The sequence below is a fragment of the Polyodon spathula genome, chromosome 25 (genome assembly GCF_017654505.1).
Source record: "Polyodon spathula isolate WHYD16114869_AA chromosome 25, ASM1765450v1, whole genome shotgun sequence".
NCBI classification, from domain to species: Eukaryota; Metazoa; Chordata; class Actinopteri; order Acipenseriformes; family Polyodontidae; genus Polyodon; species Polyodon spathula.
This window is the reverse complement of record NC_054558.1, coordinates 6765754-6784712: the sequence shown is the minus strand read 5'-3', so window position 1 is coordinate 6784712 and position 18959 is coordinate 6765754. Positions and strand designations below refer to the sequence as shown.

Sequence of the window (18959 nt, the reverse complement as noted above, 5' to 3'; positions counted from 1 at the left end):
GTGTGCAACCCCTGGACCATTCCAAAGGGGGAGAAGGCTTGGGGTGTCAGTCAGTTCTGGTTTTCTGCAATAATTCATCCACAGCAAGGTAGCACCCCTGGACAATTCCAAAGGGGGAGAGGGCTTGGGGTGTCAGTCAGTTCTGGTTTTCTGCAATAATTCATCCACAGCAAGGTAACTGGAGCGGTTATGAATACATTTAAAGTTACTTGGAATTTAAAGGCAAAATTGGTCGGTCTGGAGAATCACAAATGAATTTGTTTAGTTTTACTAGCAGAGTGTTGCTCTTCCTCCTAAGAGTTGTGTGTGTGTGTGTGTGTGTGTGTGTGTGTGTGTGTGTGTGGACTGGAGTGCGGATAGGTAGGGAGATGCTTGTAATATTTGTAGGATTCGGGTCAAACATTGATAATCTCCTGAGCCTGGCTTTGATTGGAGAGATCCAGTGGTAAATGCAGTGCTGTAAAAACAAAATAATTCAGCTTGACTCACTCACAATATCCCCCTCCTTAGATTTAGACTGACTCCTTTAATTACCAATGACAGCATTCCTATGAATTGACCCTTAATAAACCTGTCAGTTTCTCCTGTGGCAAAAAACAAGAGGACCGTTATGTAGCAGTTTGAGCCATTCCAGGTTTTAGTGAACTCCGTCTGCGAGCGGCATCCGTGTAAAGCTCATTTTCAGATCATGTGCGTGTGGTCTAATAAAGAGCCAAAGCAAACATGAAATGCCTCAAACTGCAGTCCATCCCATGTCTGGTTTTTCCAGCCTAACCTTGAAGCTAACCTTAAGCTAATATCGACTAATAATGATTTAGATGTAGATAAGTTGCGTACAATTTGTATTGTTGTAAAGGAGAAATGTGTGGGGCTGTAAGCCACCCTATATAAAAAACAGCTGCAGTTTATCTGTGTAATAGGTAAGTAAAGTTGGGGCACTTTACTGCAGAACAGTGGAATAAAGCAACTTTTTGTGTTGCACTGTAAGCGCTTGCAGGGGCTAAATAAACAGTGCTAGGATTGGTTGCTATTACAGTCTGGTTATAGAGTATATGTAGTCTGACTGCACTGCAGTATTTGAACCCGTTTCCATTTATTTCCACTGCATAAACTGCGGCTGTTTTATTATAAGGGTAAGACAATAGAATCTACTTAATGACCCTTCACTTTCTGTCCCGTGATGGTCCGATTGCCTGCTTATAAGGGGAATAAAAGAAACAGTGGGGTCTTGACAACTCCTTATTTCTTATTTAACAACTTCATAAATCAAACACAAAAGTTCAAGACCTTTTTCAAACTTTTATTTGTGTCTTTAATGAACTCCTATTTTTTTTTAAAGGACTTCAGATCTGTAAAATAAAACAAAATATGCTTTATATTGGTTGCAACTGGAGTCTTAAGCGGAGGGAATACAAAGCCACTTTGTGGCTTGGTATTTGGTTTCAGGCCTCTGTACGGCACACCGGGAGGGGGGGGGAGGCTGGGTTTGATACAGCAAAGTTGCCTCAAACTAGGTCTACCGGAAGTGTTTCAAGCAACACTGTTCCTGAAAAAGTGGCTTTGTGTTCCCTCAGCGTTTGCTTTATTCTTTAACAAAATATGAGTTTATCAAAGAAGGGGGTGAAAGCGGTGCTGTGGTGCCCCTCTGTTTCTGTTTGGTAGCGCTGTTTGTCATGTAATTTGCGTGATGGAAGTTGGGAGGGGACTGATTTAAGGAAGGTGTCTGTGCGTTCTCTCAGCTCGCGGAGTTCCAGAGACCGCGCCTGCCTTTCTCTCTCCCACGGGAACAGCGAGCTCCAAGACGGTCCTGCGCGGAGAGGATTTGCTTCTGGAGTGCATCGCCTCGGGAGTGTGAGTCACGCAGGACATTAGAGCACACAGCAGTGGCAAAGGCCAGCTCCTTCGTTTAGACACCAGTTATTAACCTTGGCATTGATTTCCTTTATTGAAATGGCATTATTGGTGTCTACCCCCGATAATCCAGCTCCGTTTTGGATTTCTTAACATTCAGCCTGTTAAATCCGAAACAGTTGTTTTAAATAAATACAACCACTAGTAAACACTTGCTAGTGCTAACATTTTGACTTTCCCAATAAAAACAATCCCTTTAAGATAGTCATCTTTTGCAGTATGTTTTCAGCGATCAGATAGGAGCCTATATTATACAGAGAAAAGCAAAAGACATGTTGAAGTAACATTGTACCCCTTACAGTAAGGTCGAGTCTGGTCTCCATAGAAGGAAAGAACCTTGGTGAGTGACGAAGGTGTGGTTTGAACCGAGTGACTGGAGCAATACCAGCACTGTATGACCCAAATATAACCAACCGAGATGACACTGACTATCTCTGATCCACCTAGGGTCTTTAAACGACAAGCTCAGGAGTTTTATTCCAGAGTATGTTAAAATGTATCCAATCACAGCAGTCCCTTAGTTGAAACCACACCCCCCAGTCCCTCCTCTAGGTCCTTTCCTGTTACGTGAATGAGCCTTGACCCTTACAGTAAGTGCTGACCGTAGCTTTTGAATGAAAAGTAACTTTGTGCCGGCGTTGCCCCCTCAAGGCCCACCCCCGACATCAAGTGGTTTAAGAGGGGGGGGGAACTCCCCGCCCTGAAGACGAAGCTCGAGAACTTCAACAAGACGCTACGCATCAGCGGGGTATCGGAGGAGGACTCGGGGGAGTACTTCTGTCTCGCCAACAACAAGATGGGGGGGACCCGCCACATAGTGTCTGTGACAGTGCAAGGTGAGCACGCTGTGCAGCTAGAGTCACCTGCCACAAGCAGTGGAGTGGTCCTAGGTCCGAATGTACCAGAACGACCACTAAATCTTTCTGTTCCTATACAAGTTCACACTGTGTTTCTATACTGAACTTCTAGTAACATAGATAACAGGTAATGCATTTATCAAAGTGTCTTTTTCCATCTTGTCACAAATGCTTTACTTTACGTGTCGGTGTGTGGCAGTGGCTGTGTTTGTGTTTGTGTCCACAGTCATAGTCGCTGCACTATTGCTGTCATCTTTGTCAGCATTTTTAGCCTTCTTAAAGAAGTAGTGTGTAATAGAAGTTCCTAATGCTCTTTTCACTGCATCAAGAGGACTGACTGAATCAATTGACAACAGTTGCTCGGGAGATGTGAGTCATGTGACTTAGCTTTGTCTGTTATGCAAGTTCGGCTTGACTAAAGCATTGCTGGCTATTGAAAATAGTACCAGAATGACCGCTGGCCATAACACTACCTATAGGGATCAGGGGATGGCCAGGGGACCATTTCCCAAAAGCCTCTCTAACCTTACCAAGATCGTGAGAGCTTCATAAGAACAGCTTTTGTAAACTGCAGTGTTTCCCAAACCGCTAAGAGTCTCCAGACTTTGTTGAACTGTAATCTGTGTTGAAATATATGGGTGAATATACATAAAGCCATTGGCCTACTGTGTTTAAAATGAGAAGGGCGATCCTGTTCCGTTTAATAGCTAAGATATAACGTGGAGTTTTGAGGTCTCTTTTTTCGTGACACACAGCTGCCCCCTACTGGCTGAATAAGCCCACTAACCTGGTTCTGGCCCCTGAAGAAGATGGGAGGCTGGTGTGTCGAGCCAATGGGAACCCCAAACCCACCATCCAGTGGCTGGTCAACGGAGAGGCCATAGAGAGTGAGTGCTGCATGCTCCGGGAGCCCCTCTTAGCTGCACCTGCACTGCTTGGTTATCTGTTGTGATTGAAGCAGTGGCTATCAGGAATCTCTTCTTTCTTTGTTCCCTATTGCAGATGCCTCCCCAAACCCGAGCCGCAAGGTTTCCGGTGATACCATCGTCTTCCGTTCGGTGCAGATAGGCGGCAGCGCTGTGTACCAGTGCATCGCCTCCAACAAGCACGGCTACTTGCTGGCTAACGCCTTTGTTAATGTACTGGGTGAGATATCTCCGGGATTCTGGGTAATGGAGTTCTGAGGGAGTCTGTGTAATGGAGTTCTGAGGGAGTCTGGGTAATGGAGTTCTGAGGGAGTCTGGGTAATGGAGTTCTGAGGGAGTCTGGATAATGGAGTTCTGAGGGAGTCTGGGTAATGGAGTTCTAAAGAGTGATGGGGATGTCACTGAATGTCCTGTCCCTCCCTCTCTCTGCTGTTGCAGACATGCCACCACGTATGCTGGCCCCGTGGAACCAGCTTATCAAGGTGATCGAGAACAACCGTACCCTCCTCGACTGCCCCTACTTTGGCTCTCCACTGCCCACGCTGCGCTGGTGAGTATTGGGGCTGTGCCACAAGGTTCTGGAAAGGCTAGGGTTTTGATTTTGCGTGACTACAGCGGACGCCTATAACAACAAATGCATTTCTCCTGGTCTGGGTGGCTTGCGTTTTGATTTCTTCTCCTACAAGCTTTCATGTTACCTTCCAGCTATCCATGATAAAGTGAAGCCACATTGAGTATTAAAGCTGAAAGGAATGGTATCTAACAGTGCAGTTCCATAAATTTGGGTTGAGAAGCAGCTGATGTAAAGCAGGGCTGGATACAGGTCCAGCCCCTTTGCCGGTGCAGTTGAATTTGTTGTTCCATGTCTCTGTTTGTTCCTGTAGGTTTAAGAACGGACAGGGCAGTAACCTGGACGGGGGGCAGTACCGCGTCTACGACAACGGGACTCTGGAGATCAAGCGTGCTCGCAAGGAGGACCAGGGCACCTACACCTGCGTGGCGACAAACATCCTGGGCAAGGCCGAGAACCAGGTCCGCCTCGAGGTCAAAGGTCAGAGAAACTCAGCATTCCTCAGGGCTTCTCCTGGCTTTCCAAACGGCCAGCTAAAGTGATTTTGAAATGTGTTCTGAGAGTTTCTGTGTAATGTGATGTCTAGCAATCAATCTGGTCCTTTATAAGCACACAGTATATCTTGGTTTACATTGAGGTTTTCTCGCAGTTGATGGTTCTGGTCCTGTTTCAGAGCCCACTCGGATCATCCGAGGCCCGGAGGACCTGATGGCGAAGCAGGGCACGCCGGCCCGGTTCGACTGCCGCATCAAGCACGACCCAACCATGCGCCCCACCGTCATCTGGCTCAAAGACGACAAAGCGCTGACCTTGGGCTGGAGGTGAGGGGCAGATCCATCACCCACCCGACATGGGGCGACAGAGGGATTCAATCGCACACACACACAACACACACACACACACACACACACACACACACACACATTGCTAAAACTTGATCTGCTCCCCAGTGTCTAATGATTATTCCTTATCAGAGTTTATATTACATGCTGGAAGTGTAAACTGGACAATATGTTATGCGTTCTGGTCAAAGCAGAAGACTCTTTAGTTGTGCCTAATTCATTTGAAATGCCAGCTTTGCGTTGCGTCTGCCCTAATGTGTTCTATTGTTATGTTGTATTTTGAAGAGGTTTTGTACAGACTGTAGGAAAGTGGTTGAAGGAGGTGGAGGGAATGTTCTATCCCAGGTAGGACCCCCGGACAATGACGACCATGAATATGTAACAAAAAACAAACTTATATTTTGGGGCTTAAATCATCTCTTAAAATAATTTCATATCATTTGACAACCAGTGTGGAGCTAAAACAGTTTATTTCTTTGTTAACTATCCAATTATTTATTATTGTTTTGCAACATGCAATATGCTGTGTCATAAATAATCACTAACGTCAAATACATTTTCAAACACGACTTTTATAAATTTTGCAAACCGATTCTTGAATATACTTGAATAGTTCAAGCCTATTTTTAAATGGTTATGATATTTTTCCAACGGTATAAAACCCTACCATGCAATCCTTAAATGCAGTCAGTTCATTTAAAATGAGCATATCTAAAGCACATTTTTACTCTGACAAAAACAGAAAGCCTATTTATTAACATTCATTACCAGTGGCAATTAGGGATTGTCTTAAATAACTTGTTAATGCTGAATAAAAATCAATATCACAACTCTGATCACAGCACAATAATCTATTATCAGCTTTAACCAAGCGCATCATATTCATATATATATATATACAGGCTCTCCTAACAAAGGTTACTCACTGTCATTGCAGTGCATTTTTTTTATCATTGACTACAATTCATCACGCAGCTTACAAACTAAACACCCAACTATTCCCTGCCCTGACTCTTTACTCTCCCCTCTCTGTCTGTCTTTCTTTCCTCTTCGCACTTCTTTTACCTCATCCTGGCTCATTCCACCACACCACGCCTCACTTTTAATCATCCTACTTCCTACTCCCCCCCTCTTACCCCTCACACCCTCTTCTCTCCAATTCTCTTTCTCTCCCATTTCCCCTCTCTCTTAATCATCTCCCTGCAACTTTAACCCTTCCACCTCTTCCCCCCCCTCTCCCTTACTCATACTCGGCATCTTCAACCTCCTCTCTCCTGACCCCTGCAGGGTGAAGAAAGACGAGGAATCGATGACCATCAGAAATGTGAATGAGAACGACGAGGGGCTTTACACTTGTGTGGTGAGCACTGAGCTGGATGAAGACTCTGCCACAGCGCGCCTCACTGTCTTGGGTACGCCTGAATTCAGCTCCATCACACCAATACACGCACACTCACACACACACGCTGATGTGGACTGTGCTATGCCATGGAATACCATAGCAAAGTGCAGTAAAGCAGAGTAAAACACCCTTGCACACACACACACATGTATGGTAAAAAAAAACAACCAACAACTGTTGCTGATTATTAATAATAATAATAATAATAATAATAATAATAAATAATAATAATAATAATAATAATAATAATAATAATAAGTTTATGCACCCCAGTGCTGTAACCATATCCCCCAAACCCAGTCCCCTCGATGCTACTACCCTGCAGTGAGTTTGAATTGCAATACTAATAGAAAACTAACATTTGACTTTTAACTTTTCATATCACAGAATCAACATTAACTTCTACCAGCCGTACTGGAATAATTCCAGGTAACGATTGTTTGTTTGTTAATTTGAGTTGTTTTAATTGCTATTTGTATGTCTAATGAGTCAAGCTATTGAAAATATTTATATATCATGCTTGCTACCCAACTCTTACAGAGACTGCGTGACTGTAGATCAGAGTGTCCTGTCATTTCTAGAGGAGGCGCCTGTGTGTCACACACTTGTACGGACGTGTAGAAACCTGCTTATCCAATTTTAATGAAGCTGTGGCTGGATGTTCTTTAGTGGGTAGATTATTAAGAGTCTTTATGTATGTAAGGACCCGAACCGAAGTGGACAAAATCTGTGGTGGTTAGGAGGAAAGAGTCTTTATGTATGTAAGGACCCGAACCGAAGTGGACAAAATCTGTGGGTTTTAGGAGGTTCTTTAAATTACTTCTGTTTTAAATACCCCCCCCCCCCCCCCCCCCCCCCCCACCCATTTTCTTGGCGGGTAGTTCACAAGGACACCTAATACCCCCCCCCCCCCCCCCCCCCCCCCCCCCTAGACCCCCCCCCCCCCCCCCCCCCTGTAGGAACCATTGGCGGGGAAATAAAGGGATCAGGGGAAGAGTCTGGGGAGGGGACAGGGGAAGAAGGGGAAGGTGGAGCTTAGGGGGACTTTCTTCCCTGGGGGTGTTAACACCTGGAAAAATTGGGGACCCTGCAGTGGGAGAGCGTGAGGACTTCTTTTAGCCTCGGTCGTTGGGGGTGGCGGGGGTGTAGGGCTCGGGGCGATTTGGGTCTGGTTAGCCCCCGGGGGCACTCACTGGGGGTCCCTTCAACCCCCCCCTTAGTGTCCCACCTGAGTGATCCGTCAGGGGAGGACCTTTGGGGGAACACAATCCAAATGATCAACTGACCGACCCATTACAGGTAAGTGAGACAGAACTTCGCCGTGACGGCAAGGGTAACCCGACCTCGGAAGGAAGTGGCGAGACCTCCAGGATGATAACCACAGCCCAATTACAGGTATGTCATCCAGCTCGCTAACCTTCCATCCCTCCTCCTTCCCTCCCTTCGCCGCAAAAGTGACTCCTTGTCTTGGGTGACACCACCACTGGGAGAGTCTCTCCGGTCCTCATTTCTGCTTGCCTCGTAACTCTGTAGCTCTTCCTCACCCTCTCAGTCCTCCCTGTCTCTTCTCAGAGTTCCTCGTTCAGTATGAAGAGGACCGATGGGAGAGAGGGAAGTGGCACAATCTATCCAGTTACCCCGGCAACCTCAACTCCGTCATCCTGCAGCTGTCTCCCTACGTCAACTACCAGTTCCGCGTCCTGGCTATCAATGAGATCGGAGCCAGCAACCCCAGCCAGCCGTCCGAGCGCTACCAGACCAGCGGGGCCCGTGAGTGACCAGGGAGTGGGGGAATCACAGGGCTTTAAACTCGCACCAGGCCTGCACCCAGTCTTGGGTTTCACAAATGTCTATAACAATGTTCAAGTGGCAGGTGGTTGAACAGTCAGGCTGCTGGTAAATCAGCTCTCAATGGATCTCACTAGTCACAGCAGGAGTAAGTCTCACCTGCAGGTTTACTAATAGGAGTTTTTCACACAGCTGTAAAGGAGGAAGGTATTTCTGAACCCAGGACTGGGTGCAGGGCTCGTGTGGGTTTCGAGCCGTGGTCATTGTCATTGTGGTGTGTGCGTGTGGCGTGACAATCAGGCCACTGTGGCTTTCGAAGTTCTTCATTTTTTATTTTGGTAGCAATGAGGTCCCGTGCAGAGTGCTTTTCAGCCTGGTTTCCATGCATGGTTTGTTTGGCTCTGACATGCGCTGTGTGTGTCTGTTTCAGCTCCAGAGTTAATTCCCCAGGGCATTCGCGGTAAGGGTTCGAGGAAGACGAACATGGAGATCACCTGGGAGGTAAGACTGGCCTTTGAAAGTTACAGGTGGCATGGTTTGAGAATATACTGGGAGCATTATACAGCATTTTCCTCCAAGCTTTCACATGCACCATTTTTCTGAACAGGAGAAAAATACATGGTGATATATTACGAAACTACAGGGTGACCGATAAAGTATTTCTTTCAGGTGTGAAATGCCTTTAAGCAAAGAGGGACTAATGCAGGTCATTGTGATGTAGATTGTCAATGGGGTGTGGCCACCTGATTCAACAGGGAACATCCTGATCAGCATAATATATGACCTCGGCTGTTGTATGGGACACCCTGTGGAAATGAACAGGTTAAAAACAGTTAAACAGTGAATAGATTCCCCACGCGGTGAGTGCATTGGGACCTGTTGTGTCGCTCCCTCCCTGTGTAGATGATTCCGGGGATGGATCAAAACGGACCTAACTTTCGCTACGTGGTGTGGTGGCGGCGGAGGGACTCCCGTGAGGAGTGGAAGAACATCACGACCACGTACCTGAAGTACGTCGTGACCGACACCGACACCTACATCCCCTATGAGATCAGAGTGCAGGCTCAGAACGACTTCGGGCTGGGCCCTGAGGGCCCCGTAGTGATCGGCTACTCGGGGGAGGACTGTGAGTACCACCTTCGCCACTAGAGGGCGCGCTGTCACATCGCGGTGCTGCAATCTAGACTACTGGCGCAGGTATTGTGCTGCACTGTAATTTTATATTTTAAAGGGCAACATGTGCAGTTACATCAGACCTGCATTAATGGCCTTCCTCTCTGTAGTGACCACTCTGATTAATCCCTTACATTTTCCATGACCTGTAGGCAAACAACGGACTATAAGACTTCTCAATGAACCATCTGTTGTTGTTGTAGTGATGGGTTTCCAGCAGTGTGGTCTACTGGTTAACGCTGGGGGACTGAGATGGGAGGCAGTGTGGCTAGTGGTATAAGATAAGAGGCTGGGAGAGATAAAGTTTGCTCTGGTGTTAGAGCTTAGGACTGGGAGGGAAGCAGTGCGACCTCGTGGTTAGAGCTGAGGGACTGATTTGTCAACACTTGAGCGCATCTTAACCCTTGTGGCACTGGTTTCTTTCCAGACCCCAGATCAGCCCCCAGCAACTTACGGGTCAGGCCATCCGCCACCAAAGCCGTGGTGTACTGGACCCATGTCTCAGCAGAGAGCGTGCAAGGGGAGCTGAAGGAATACAAGGTCAGCCAGGTTCTTTAGATCCGCCCTCTCAGGAAGATTTGGACATAACATTGTGAGGGACAATGGAACTTAATTTTGTCATAGCTCCAAAGTTTTTAAGAGTTGGCTTGATTGTAAATTACCTTTTTTTTTTTAAATTACTTTTACTAGATTTTTTCTCATACTTTAGTAAGGTTAGTGCATGACCCTGATCAGGGCTGGTATGATCTGGGCTCTTCATTGCTGTACCAGTTCCTTGGGATGATGTATCAGATATGGGTTGTTCAAGCACCCCCCCCCCCCCCCCCCCCCCCAGCCCGGTTGATCCACACCCTTGTTGACAGACGTTACTAACGAGGACGTGTCTAATGCAGGTGCCTTCGCGCGGCGGAGGAGTGAGTCCAGCATATGGGTTGATTTCGAAATGAAGACCTGTACTCGGGTCGAGTGGGGTCTCAGTGTGTCTCGGGTGAAGAAATGGACCAGCTTTACTTCGTGGACGTCCAGGCCCTCAGGTGTGGTGTCCGGTCTCTTCCCCTACAGCAACTACAAGCTGTATATGGTGGCTGTAAACGGCAGGGGGGAGGGGCCTCCCTCCGTCACAGTGGACTTCCAGACCCCCGAGGGAGGTACGCTCCAGTGTTCACATTCTATTTCTCTGAGCAGATTGGGAGTGTTCCAGTGGATAAACCCTTACAGGAGTGCACCATAGTAAAAGCAACATGTAACACTATGGTAATTAATAGATAAGCACGGTAAAGAGGTATGGTTACACATGTATGAAAAAAAAAAACATGGCAAACCTAAAAACTGTAAACCTACTCTGTCTATTTACTGTGGTAATCTTTTATAAGGGAGTACATATGTTACACCAGATAATGTGTCTCCTTGCTCTTCAGTGCCTGCTGTCCCAAAATACTTACGAATTCAGCAGAGGAACGTGGACGCCATATACCTGGACTGGGACCACCCAGTGGAGCCTAACGGCATCATCACAGGATACCTCCTCAAGTACCAGACTGGTGAGCTGAATAGCGTTCACACGTCCTATCCAACCTGTGAATAAAACTATAGCTGAACAGTGTTCACACTTCCCATCTGACCTGTGAATAAAACTATAGCTGAACAGTGTTCACACTTCCCATCTGACCTGTGAATAAAACTATAGCTGAACAGTGTTCACACTTCCCATCTGACCTGTGAATAAAACTATAGCTGAACAGTGTTCACACTTCCCATCTGACCTGTGAATAAAACTATAGCTGAACAGTGTTCACAACTTTCCCATCTGACCTGTGAATAAAACTATAGCTGAACAGTGTTCACACTTCCCATCTGACCTGTGAATAAAACTATAGCTGAACAGTGTTCACATGTCCCATCCAACTTGTGACTAAAACTATAGCTGAACAGTGTTCACATTTCCCATCCAACTTGTGAATAAAACTATAGCTGAACAGTGTTCACACTTCCCATCCGACCTGTGTGTGCCCGCTCTGTCCGAGCTCTGCCTCCTCTTTCTTCCAGTGAATGGGTCTCGGACTGGCAAGATGATAACAGAGAACCTCTCTGCCAACACCACCAGTTACACGCTGCGACGAAGTGACCGCTACACGCGATACAAGTTTTATCTGAGCGCCCGGACGCAAGTGGGTTCAGGAGAGGTGTACATCGAGGAGTCTCCCGACTTCGCCAACGAAGGTAGGAGCTGCGTGGTCTGGGTTAACCCTTGCAGGGGAGACAGAAATACTGCCCATAGCAGCTGGCCTGGCAGTGGTGATGGGGATATAGTCTGGACAAGGGAGACTCTGATTGAATTCCAGCTGTAGGAAGGGTGGCGTAGCAGTTAGAACTGAGGGCTGGGAATCTGAACCTTGCAGTAGATACAGTTGTGCTTAATGTGGTGGTTTTGTGAGGCCACCAAAATCATTTTGCATGTAATTTGAGATGGAATTAGTTGCAGTTATTTGTCGCTAGTCCATGTGCAATATTCAGTTATCCCTTCATGTTTGAAAACACTGTAACAAAAATTATTATTTTTTTTGTTCCTGGGTAGTAAGTGTTATTTCCTAATTGCTTATGCCTCAAAAGTATAGAACATGGCTATTATTCCCCACAAACTTTGGTTTTGTGACCAGGACAGTGATATTTCAAAATATCACTATTTCCAATGGGAAAATGGGCAAATGTGTGTCTTTTAGTTCACACATTTTTCAAAAAACCAAGTGAGATCGGGGGTAACGTATAAGTCAAAAGGGGGGAAGTTCATAGTTTTTCGAGATTTACAATTATACTGTAAATACAATATAATTGTAAATCTCAAAAAACAACTCACTTCTAAATCTTTTGTAGTCGTCTTTGTATTGCTTTAGTATAAATACATGTTAATTTGGATTCATATGTTGTTTTTTTCTGACTTTATGTGAACGAAAAGACACACATTTGCCCATTTTCCCATTGGAAATAGTGATATTTTGAAATATTACTGGCCTGGTCACAAAAGCAAAGTTTGTGAGAAATAATAGCCATTTTCTATACTTTTGAGGCATAAGCAATTAGGAAATAACACTTACTACCCAGGAACAAAAATTGTGTTACATAGTGAAATCCACTCCAGAGTTTATTTTAAAAGGTTTTGATGGGTTCCATAATGACGCTGTTTGATTCTTTTTTGAATGGTTTTATTGTGGAATGCCCTGGGATCATTTATCATGAAAGGCAATGTATAAGTAAGGTGTTTTGTGTTATTATTATTGTTCTGCTATAGTAATCTGTTTTTGCAGTCGTTGAGTATGATTCTTCAGTGCAGCGCAGGTTCTGCATGTCTGTGTGTTCTCTGTGTTGTTTTTTGCTGAGATAACGTTCTTTTGGATTTGCTTCGTGGTGTGACAGACATTCTTCCTATTAACTGTTTTTCTCTTTCTTGACCTCCTTTACTTCCTGTGTGTCTTTTTTTCCTTCTTTTCCTTATCTCTCTCCTGTCTCCTTTTCCCCCTCCATTGGTGTTGACTGAAGTGAATGCCAGCTCAGGTACTGTACCAGCTGGAGTAGGTAACGGGAAATGGGCAGAGTCTGACTGTCTGCCCGTCTGCCCTTCCGTCCAGATCTGTGCAGCACAGCCTGTGAATGAGTCAGCCAGTACAGAGCCAGTTTATCAAAGGGATGCAATGATTGATCCATATATTCATATGTGATATTTCTTAGTGGGGAAAACAACTATATCATTTGTTTCATTTTATATAACCCACTTTTTGACACCCCTGGTGTAGGATAACCCCTGTATGGGGTGGCTCGTGACAAATGTAATTCAAACATGTCCAAAAAGCGCACTAGCAGGGAGTAAATCAAAACAAACATGGTAAGTGATTGGTTCTTAAGGTAGTTTGGGATCGTTGCACCTCAGAGCTCCTCTCTATGTACTGTGCAGCTTTTTCCTGTGCACTGTACTGGAACCAGCCCTCTAGCTGTACTGCACAGTCTGTCTGTCTTGCTGTCTGTCTGCCTGCCTGCCTGCCTGTCTGTCTCTCTGTCTGTACTATACACTCTATGGATCCTCACCCTCAGAGATCGAAGTGAAAAACTTGAACCCATGTTCATGAGAGTCCTGCATTTGTGAAACACAGTGGGCCAGACTTCAAGGGTACACCACACTCTTATCAAATAATATTCCTAATGTAATAATCACTCATATATCAACAATTAGTGGTTGTCTCTGTGCACTGTAGATGTGCTCCAAAAACAACTGGCATGGCCATCCAAACTCTCAAAATCCTGACTGAGGTCCAGTCTGCATACCTTTACAATTCTTCATTCCGATCCCTGACGGCCTTCCAATCACTCCCCCCTCAGCCCTCTGTGTAGGGTTTGTCTCGGAGCATGCGGCTAAATCAGCGTTTGAAACCGACACTACAGGAAAACGTCCCTGTGTTCCTTTCTAATGCCTCCTCACTAAGAATGTATTTGTCTGTTGTTAATTACTGGTATGCGTTTGCAAAAATATCAAGCGTCTTGTCCAGGTAACTAATTTCAGGGTTATCCTGTCCATTAAAAGATTAAAACACTGGGACGCAGAATGAATGGGAGTGGGTTTGAGTAGCTCAGTGGTTAGAGTCCTGGGCTGCAGTGTGGAAGATGCAGTGTCCAGTAGCTCAGAAGAAAGTAATAGGTTTGAGAAGGTTAGCGGTTAGAGTGAATAACACTAACATGTAATGTATTTCAATTCTGCATATTAGGATTCTGTCCAGAACAGAAAAAAATACTTGCTGCACTCACTGAATTCTGTAGCATGACCATTTATGACAGCTTGGGTTCCCTCTGTATTGGAGTCAATAATTAACAAGAACCTGTTGAAAGGTGCATTGAATTATTCTGTGAAATGGCATTTCAGGTAGACAGCAGCACCCATTCCCCACCAGTAGACGTATCCACTGGTGCTAGCTGGCGACTCTCTGGTTTCACGTGTTGAAACCAAACAACGGAGATACTTAGGTGTATGACGGCATGACTAATATTTTTGCTTGTTTGATGTTAACGTTCATGAACTCATGATGTCATTCTATTCCAAAGCTCATGATGTAAAGGTTGGCAATTACAAACTGGATCATATTCTTCATGGTCATCCAAGTGTTTGCCAGCTGCTTTAATTCTCTTGATTCCTGGCCGCGAGAGCATGACTGACTTTCTCTGTGCACTGGTGGCAAGAGATTCAGCTTGGCAAGAGATTAAGCTTCAGCAATGCATGCATGTACTATTGACTGTGCAGATGAACTGCTTTGGTGCCACAGAAAGCAGTGATCTTTCTTGCAAAAGCATGAGTGCCGCTTGTCAAAGACTTTTTTCAAGTGTACGGTGCTAAAAGTGATTACTAAGATTGTAAAATCTATTTTCTTACCTCCTATTAGCACTATCCAAGATTGTGACTTTCCCCTTTTAATTCTGCTGTAGATCTTTTGGCTCGTTTGCTTGTGTTTTATATTTCAGTTTGGAGGATGCTGAAATCTGAAAGACGACACTGCAGATGAAAAGTTGTTGCTACTTCCTAGTACTTCCTGGTGTTGTAGGTCAAACTCACTCCAAATGCTTGGTGGCATTCCAACCATGTGAGCTACAGCAACTGTACCAAGATGCAGTAGTGGTTCATCTACATTAAAAAAAAATCAAGTGAATAACTAAAATAATGTCAGCAAAATAAAAGTGGGCCCATTAGCATTGTTAATACAGCTAAAAAGAGGTAGGAAATGGATTGCCCACTGTTTTGTGAAGCAGTATTATCCCAGGAGCTGCTCCTATCTGATTATAAGTCACGTTAGTATGAGATTAATCAAGATCCGGGAACCCAGAGAAACGGAGATGGGGAAAGGGATTAAGAAACGGTCGGATTTGCTAAGCTTTGTCTCAGTGCAAGGTTTAAACCTTGTCATGTTTCAATTTAAGCAGATTTTTGTTTATTTCTAGTTTTTAAAAATTGACTTTAAAGGTGTGAACATATCGCCAGGCTAAAAAGCTGAATATCTTGCTGTTGAAGGGCTTGGCCACTAGGGGGGGGGGGGGGAATGAGACTGCATTGCACGCGCAAGGACGAGGGCAGCTCTGTTCCAGATGACAATAAAACTATCAAATGCAGCTGGGAGAATGTTGCTTTAAATGGGCAAATATTAAAATAGAAAATAGAAAAGCATGCATCTTTTCTTGAACTTCTGGAAACTAAAATATGATAATGCTGTACATTAATTGTAGTTTCTTATGATACACTTCTTTGCGTAGCACATGGGTGAAACCAAAGATTTGAAAAGGAATTTCTGTTTTAAGTTAGACTTGGCGATTACAATCAGTAATGGGGTTCTGTAAGACTTTTTGACAAGTAATCCACTTTTTTTCCCAATTTATATTTGAATCTCATCTCCTTTTGCTCTCTGTAATCCGTACAAGGTTTAGGACAGTCTAGGAAGAGATAATTAAAAACGCAGCCCCTGTGTGCCTCTTTGAGTTCTGAATACTCTTCCAGTGATCGGAAGCACGGTTGGACAGTCATCACTGAAAAGATGCATGTTAGAATTCCTGGGCTGTCCAGACTAACCCTAGCCTGGGTACCAGCTTCACTGCACACCACCCAAGTCATCTGCATTTCGTGGGTCAGACCCTCAAATTGACGTTTGTGATTATCAGCATTGTATGTACGCTCCATTTACTGAGCAGCATTCCAGTAGGTGAAACTTGAGACCTATGCACTGAGGCCCTCTGCCTGGTACACAGGCTAGGCCAAACTAGGCCCGGGGTCAACAAGCCTTCATGTCAAATCAATATTGCTTCATTTCTTTTATTTCTGTGCTCTTTTCTGTTAATATATTGATGTTTTCCCCTTCTTTAGTCGTTCCGTCGCTACCACCCACCCCAACGGTTTTGGTAAGCGCTGATACCTCTCCCAGCACCACCACCACCACAACTACTACTGCTGCTACTACCACTACTACTACTCCAGCTCCAACTCCCACTGCTACTACTGTCGCCATGACGACTACAACCAAGAGTCCTTTGTCAGCTATCACCCACATTCAAATGCGTGGTATTTCATTTGTCAGTTTGTTCTGTTTTACAAGGATTTCTGCTATACGCTGTTATGTGTTTCAGTCCTTAATTGTACAGTATGTACGCTGCAGTATTACAGGATGTTATGTTATTATAGTATAATATGGTCTTTGGCATGTTCTTGTGCTACTGTATCTAGTGCTTTCTGCAGGTTAATTGAATTCTTGCTGTATTAATACAACTGGATGCTACCCTAGAGCAAATCTGCCACTACAGTATCATGCTGTTCTGTCCAGCTGCACTGTCATGTGGTCTTGTAACAATACAGGATAATCCAGGCTTGTGGCAAAACAGTCTAACGTTTGCATACATTTGTCTTATGCCACTGCACTAAAACTGGACTATGTTCATTCTGCATGAACGCCGCTGGTGCAGTGTAATGTAATGTCTTGTCAAGGGTGTTATGTAAAGTGCCTTGGCGCCACTGCAGCACAACTTGGGCCTCGTGCTGCTGCAGTATAACGTGGTGTTGTACTGTAAAGATTCGAAATCTGGTTTGTGTGTGTGTGTGTGTGTGTGTGTGTGTGTGTGTGATTGTGTGAGAGGTTGTGTGCCTGTCCTGCACACCCCTCTGTATTAACACTGCCTCTCCAATCGGTTGTGCACAGAAACCCCTGTGAGCAGACAGATCTGGAACCTGACGGTCTCTCCTAACAGTAACTATGTTAATATCAGCTGGACTCACAACTTCCTTCCAGACGCCACCGAGTTTGTCATTGAGTACACTGACAGTAAGGACTGGGAGCTTGCTCGCCAGCAGCTGCGGATGATTTGACTTTCATCTGGGGGTGGGGTGGAGGGGGAAGCCATCTTCGAAGGCTGAGACAAATTGAACAGCTGAGTTAAGCACATTTAACATGGCTTGCTTTGGTTTGCTCAATGGCAGTCCTTCTCTGAGGAAACATCTCTCAGCGCTTCTTCTATGTTTGTCACCTGCTACACAAGAAGCGCTACGTGAAACAATAACCTTGCAGAACCTTAGCTGCTCTTCAGCCTTCTACTTCTTTGTATGCCTAAGCTGATATAAAAAGTAATAAAGCACCCCTGAATTGTGGTTGTGACTGAGCTCCCTTCCAAGATGGCATTCAGGGAGAGGAATCTGGCTCATAGCAATAGTTATTGGTCACACTGTAGCTAGTGCTGTGCCCTGGCTGATGTGTCAGTTGTGTGCTTTCTGTCCTTGGGTGGGCGAGTTGAATTCAGTTGTTGTCCCTCAGGGATTCTCCCATCACTCCCAGTTCCAGCTGGTTTATTTCTGCAGGTGAATCCCTATAAGTCCCTTCGTCTTACCCACCTGCACCATGGGGCTGCCACTGTCAACGATCACTCATGAGAGTCACTTTTTTTGTAAAACTGCTGTTTACCAACCTCCAGTATTTCGCCGACAGCATAATATACTCACAGCCCTCATGTTCTGCCAACATTTTTCTTTTCTGTTGTCTGAGGTTTAAAACCCGCCTCTCGCGTCCTTCACACTGGATGCTCATTAGTTAACTTCCACCATCAGTGAGAGGTGGAGAGCTCGAGTTCTGCCAGTCTGCAATCCTGACCAGGGTCCCAATTTCAGCTCATAATGGGGTTTGCATGCAGGATCGTTTTTTAAAACTGATTTCTCAAATACGTAGCTTCAATCCAATTTAGCTATAAAATATAAAGGAACAATACAGCATAAAGGGGATAGCATTTTAATCCATGCCTTTGAAAAACAGTTGATGGTGTTGGGGACCAGTAGAAGTGTTCTACTGGAAGATGCAGACATGTGTTGTGGGTTTCCTAAAGGGACATCACTGAGCTTTACGAAACTTTGTAGCTTATGTATTCTGGTTGAGCTTCCTGCCTGCATGCCCTCCTCCTGCCCTCTCCTTCTCTCCATTCATTAGAATCCAAGTAGAGCGCTGCACAGTCTTTGCAAGCTTGCTGCAGGAGGATGAAATCATGAGTGTGACTTGAAATGACGACATCATCAGCCTGTTGCAAGCGGCGGTTTTTGGAATGTTTAGAACTTCTGAAACAGTGTAACACAATGGATTCTCAAAGCGTTTTCCTTCAAATCGTTATTGAGACCTTTTTTTTTTTTTTTTAAACTGGAAGGACATTTAGAGAGAGAGCTTTGAGAATTTAACGGGCTTTGAGAATCTGGGAGTTTTGTGTAAAAGGCATTTGGTTACAGTTTGGTTTTCAGCAAACTCTAAAGAAGCTGGACAAATGCTTAGACGGGAAGTCTTTATGTTCTCATGATATCCTTTTAACAGCATTCTGTTGTTGGAACTTCTTGTTTGCAATCAAAACAGGCAGTTGATTCGCCTGCGATCGCTCCCAGGGCCAGCTCTGGCTCGAGGCAGTGGTTTGAATTCCAAAAACTAGGAGCTGTTGGTTCCGTCATGA

The 18959-nt window shown here is 45.0% G+C and overlaps 1 protein-coding gene across 1 annotated transcript in view; it reads left to right on the top strand.

Annotated features, from left to right (window-relative positions):
• Window positions 1–18959, top strand: part of LOC121299785 (neurofascin-like) — a 60865-nt gene that overhangs the window by 33835 nt on the left and 8071 nt on the right. The window contains exons 8-22 of the mRNA XM_041227846.1: window positions 1740–1851; window positions 2563–2747; window positions 3524–3655; window positions 3771–3914; window positions 4133–4244; window positions 4579–4745; window positions 4939–5086; window positions 6395–6519; window positions 8082–8279; window positions 8728–8798; window positions 9201–9423; window positions 9898–10010; window positions 10390–10618; window positions 10889–11011; window positions 11517–11690. Coding sequence (XP_041083780.1) covers window positions 1740–1851; window positions 2563–2747; window positions 3524–3655; window positions 3771–3914; window positions 4133–4244; window positions 4579–4745; window positions 4939–5086; window positions 6395–6519; window positions 8082–8279; window positions 8728–8798; window positions 9201–9423; window positions 9898–10010; window positions 10390–10618; window positions 10889–11011; window positions 11517–11690 — 2256 coding nt within the window. The remainder of the gene's footprint in view (window positions 1–1739; window positions 1852–2562; window positions 2748–3523; window positions 3656–3770; window positions 3915–4132; window positions 4245–4578; window positions 4746–4938; window positions 5087–6394; window positions 6520–8081; window positions 8280–8727; window positions 8799–9200; window positions 9424–9897; window positions 10011–10389; window positions 10619–10888; window positions 11012–11516; window positions 11691–18959) is intronic.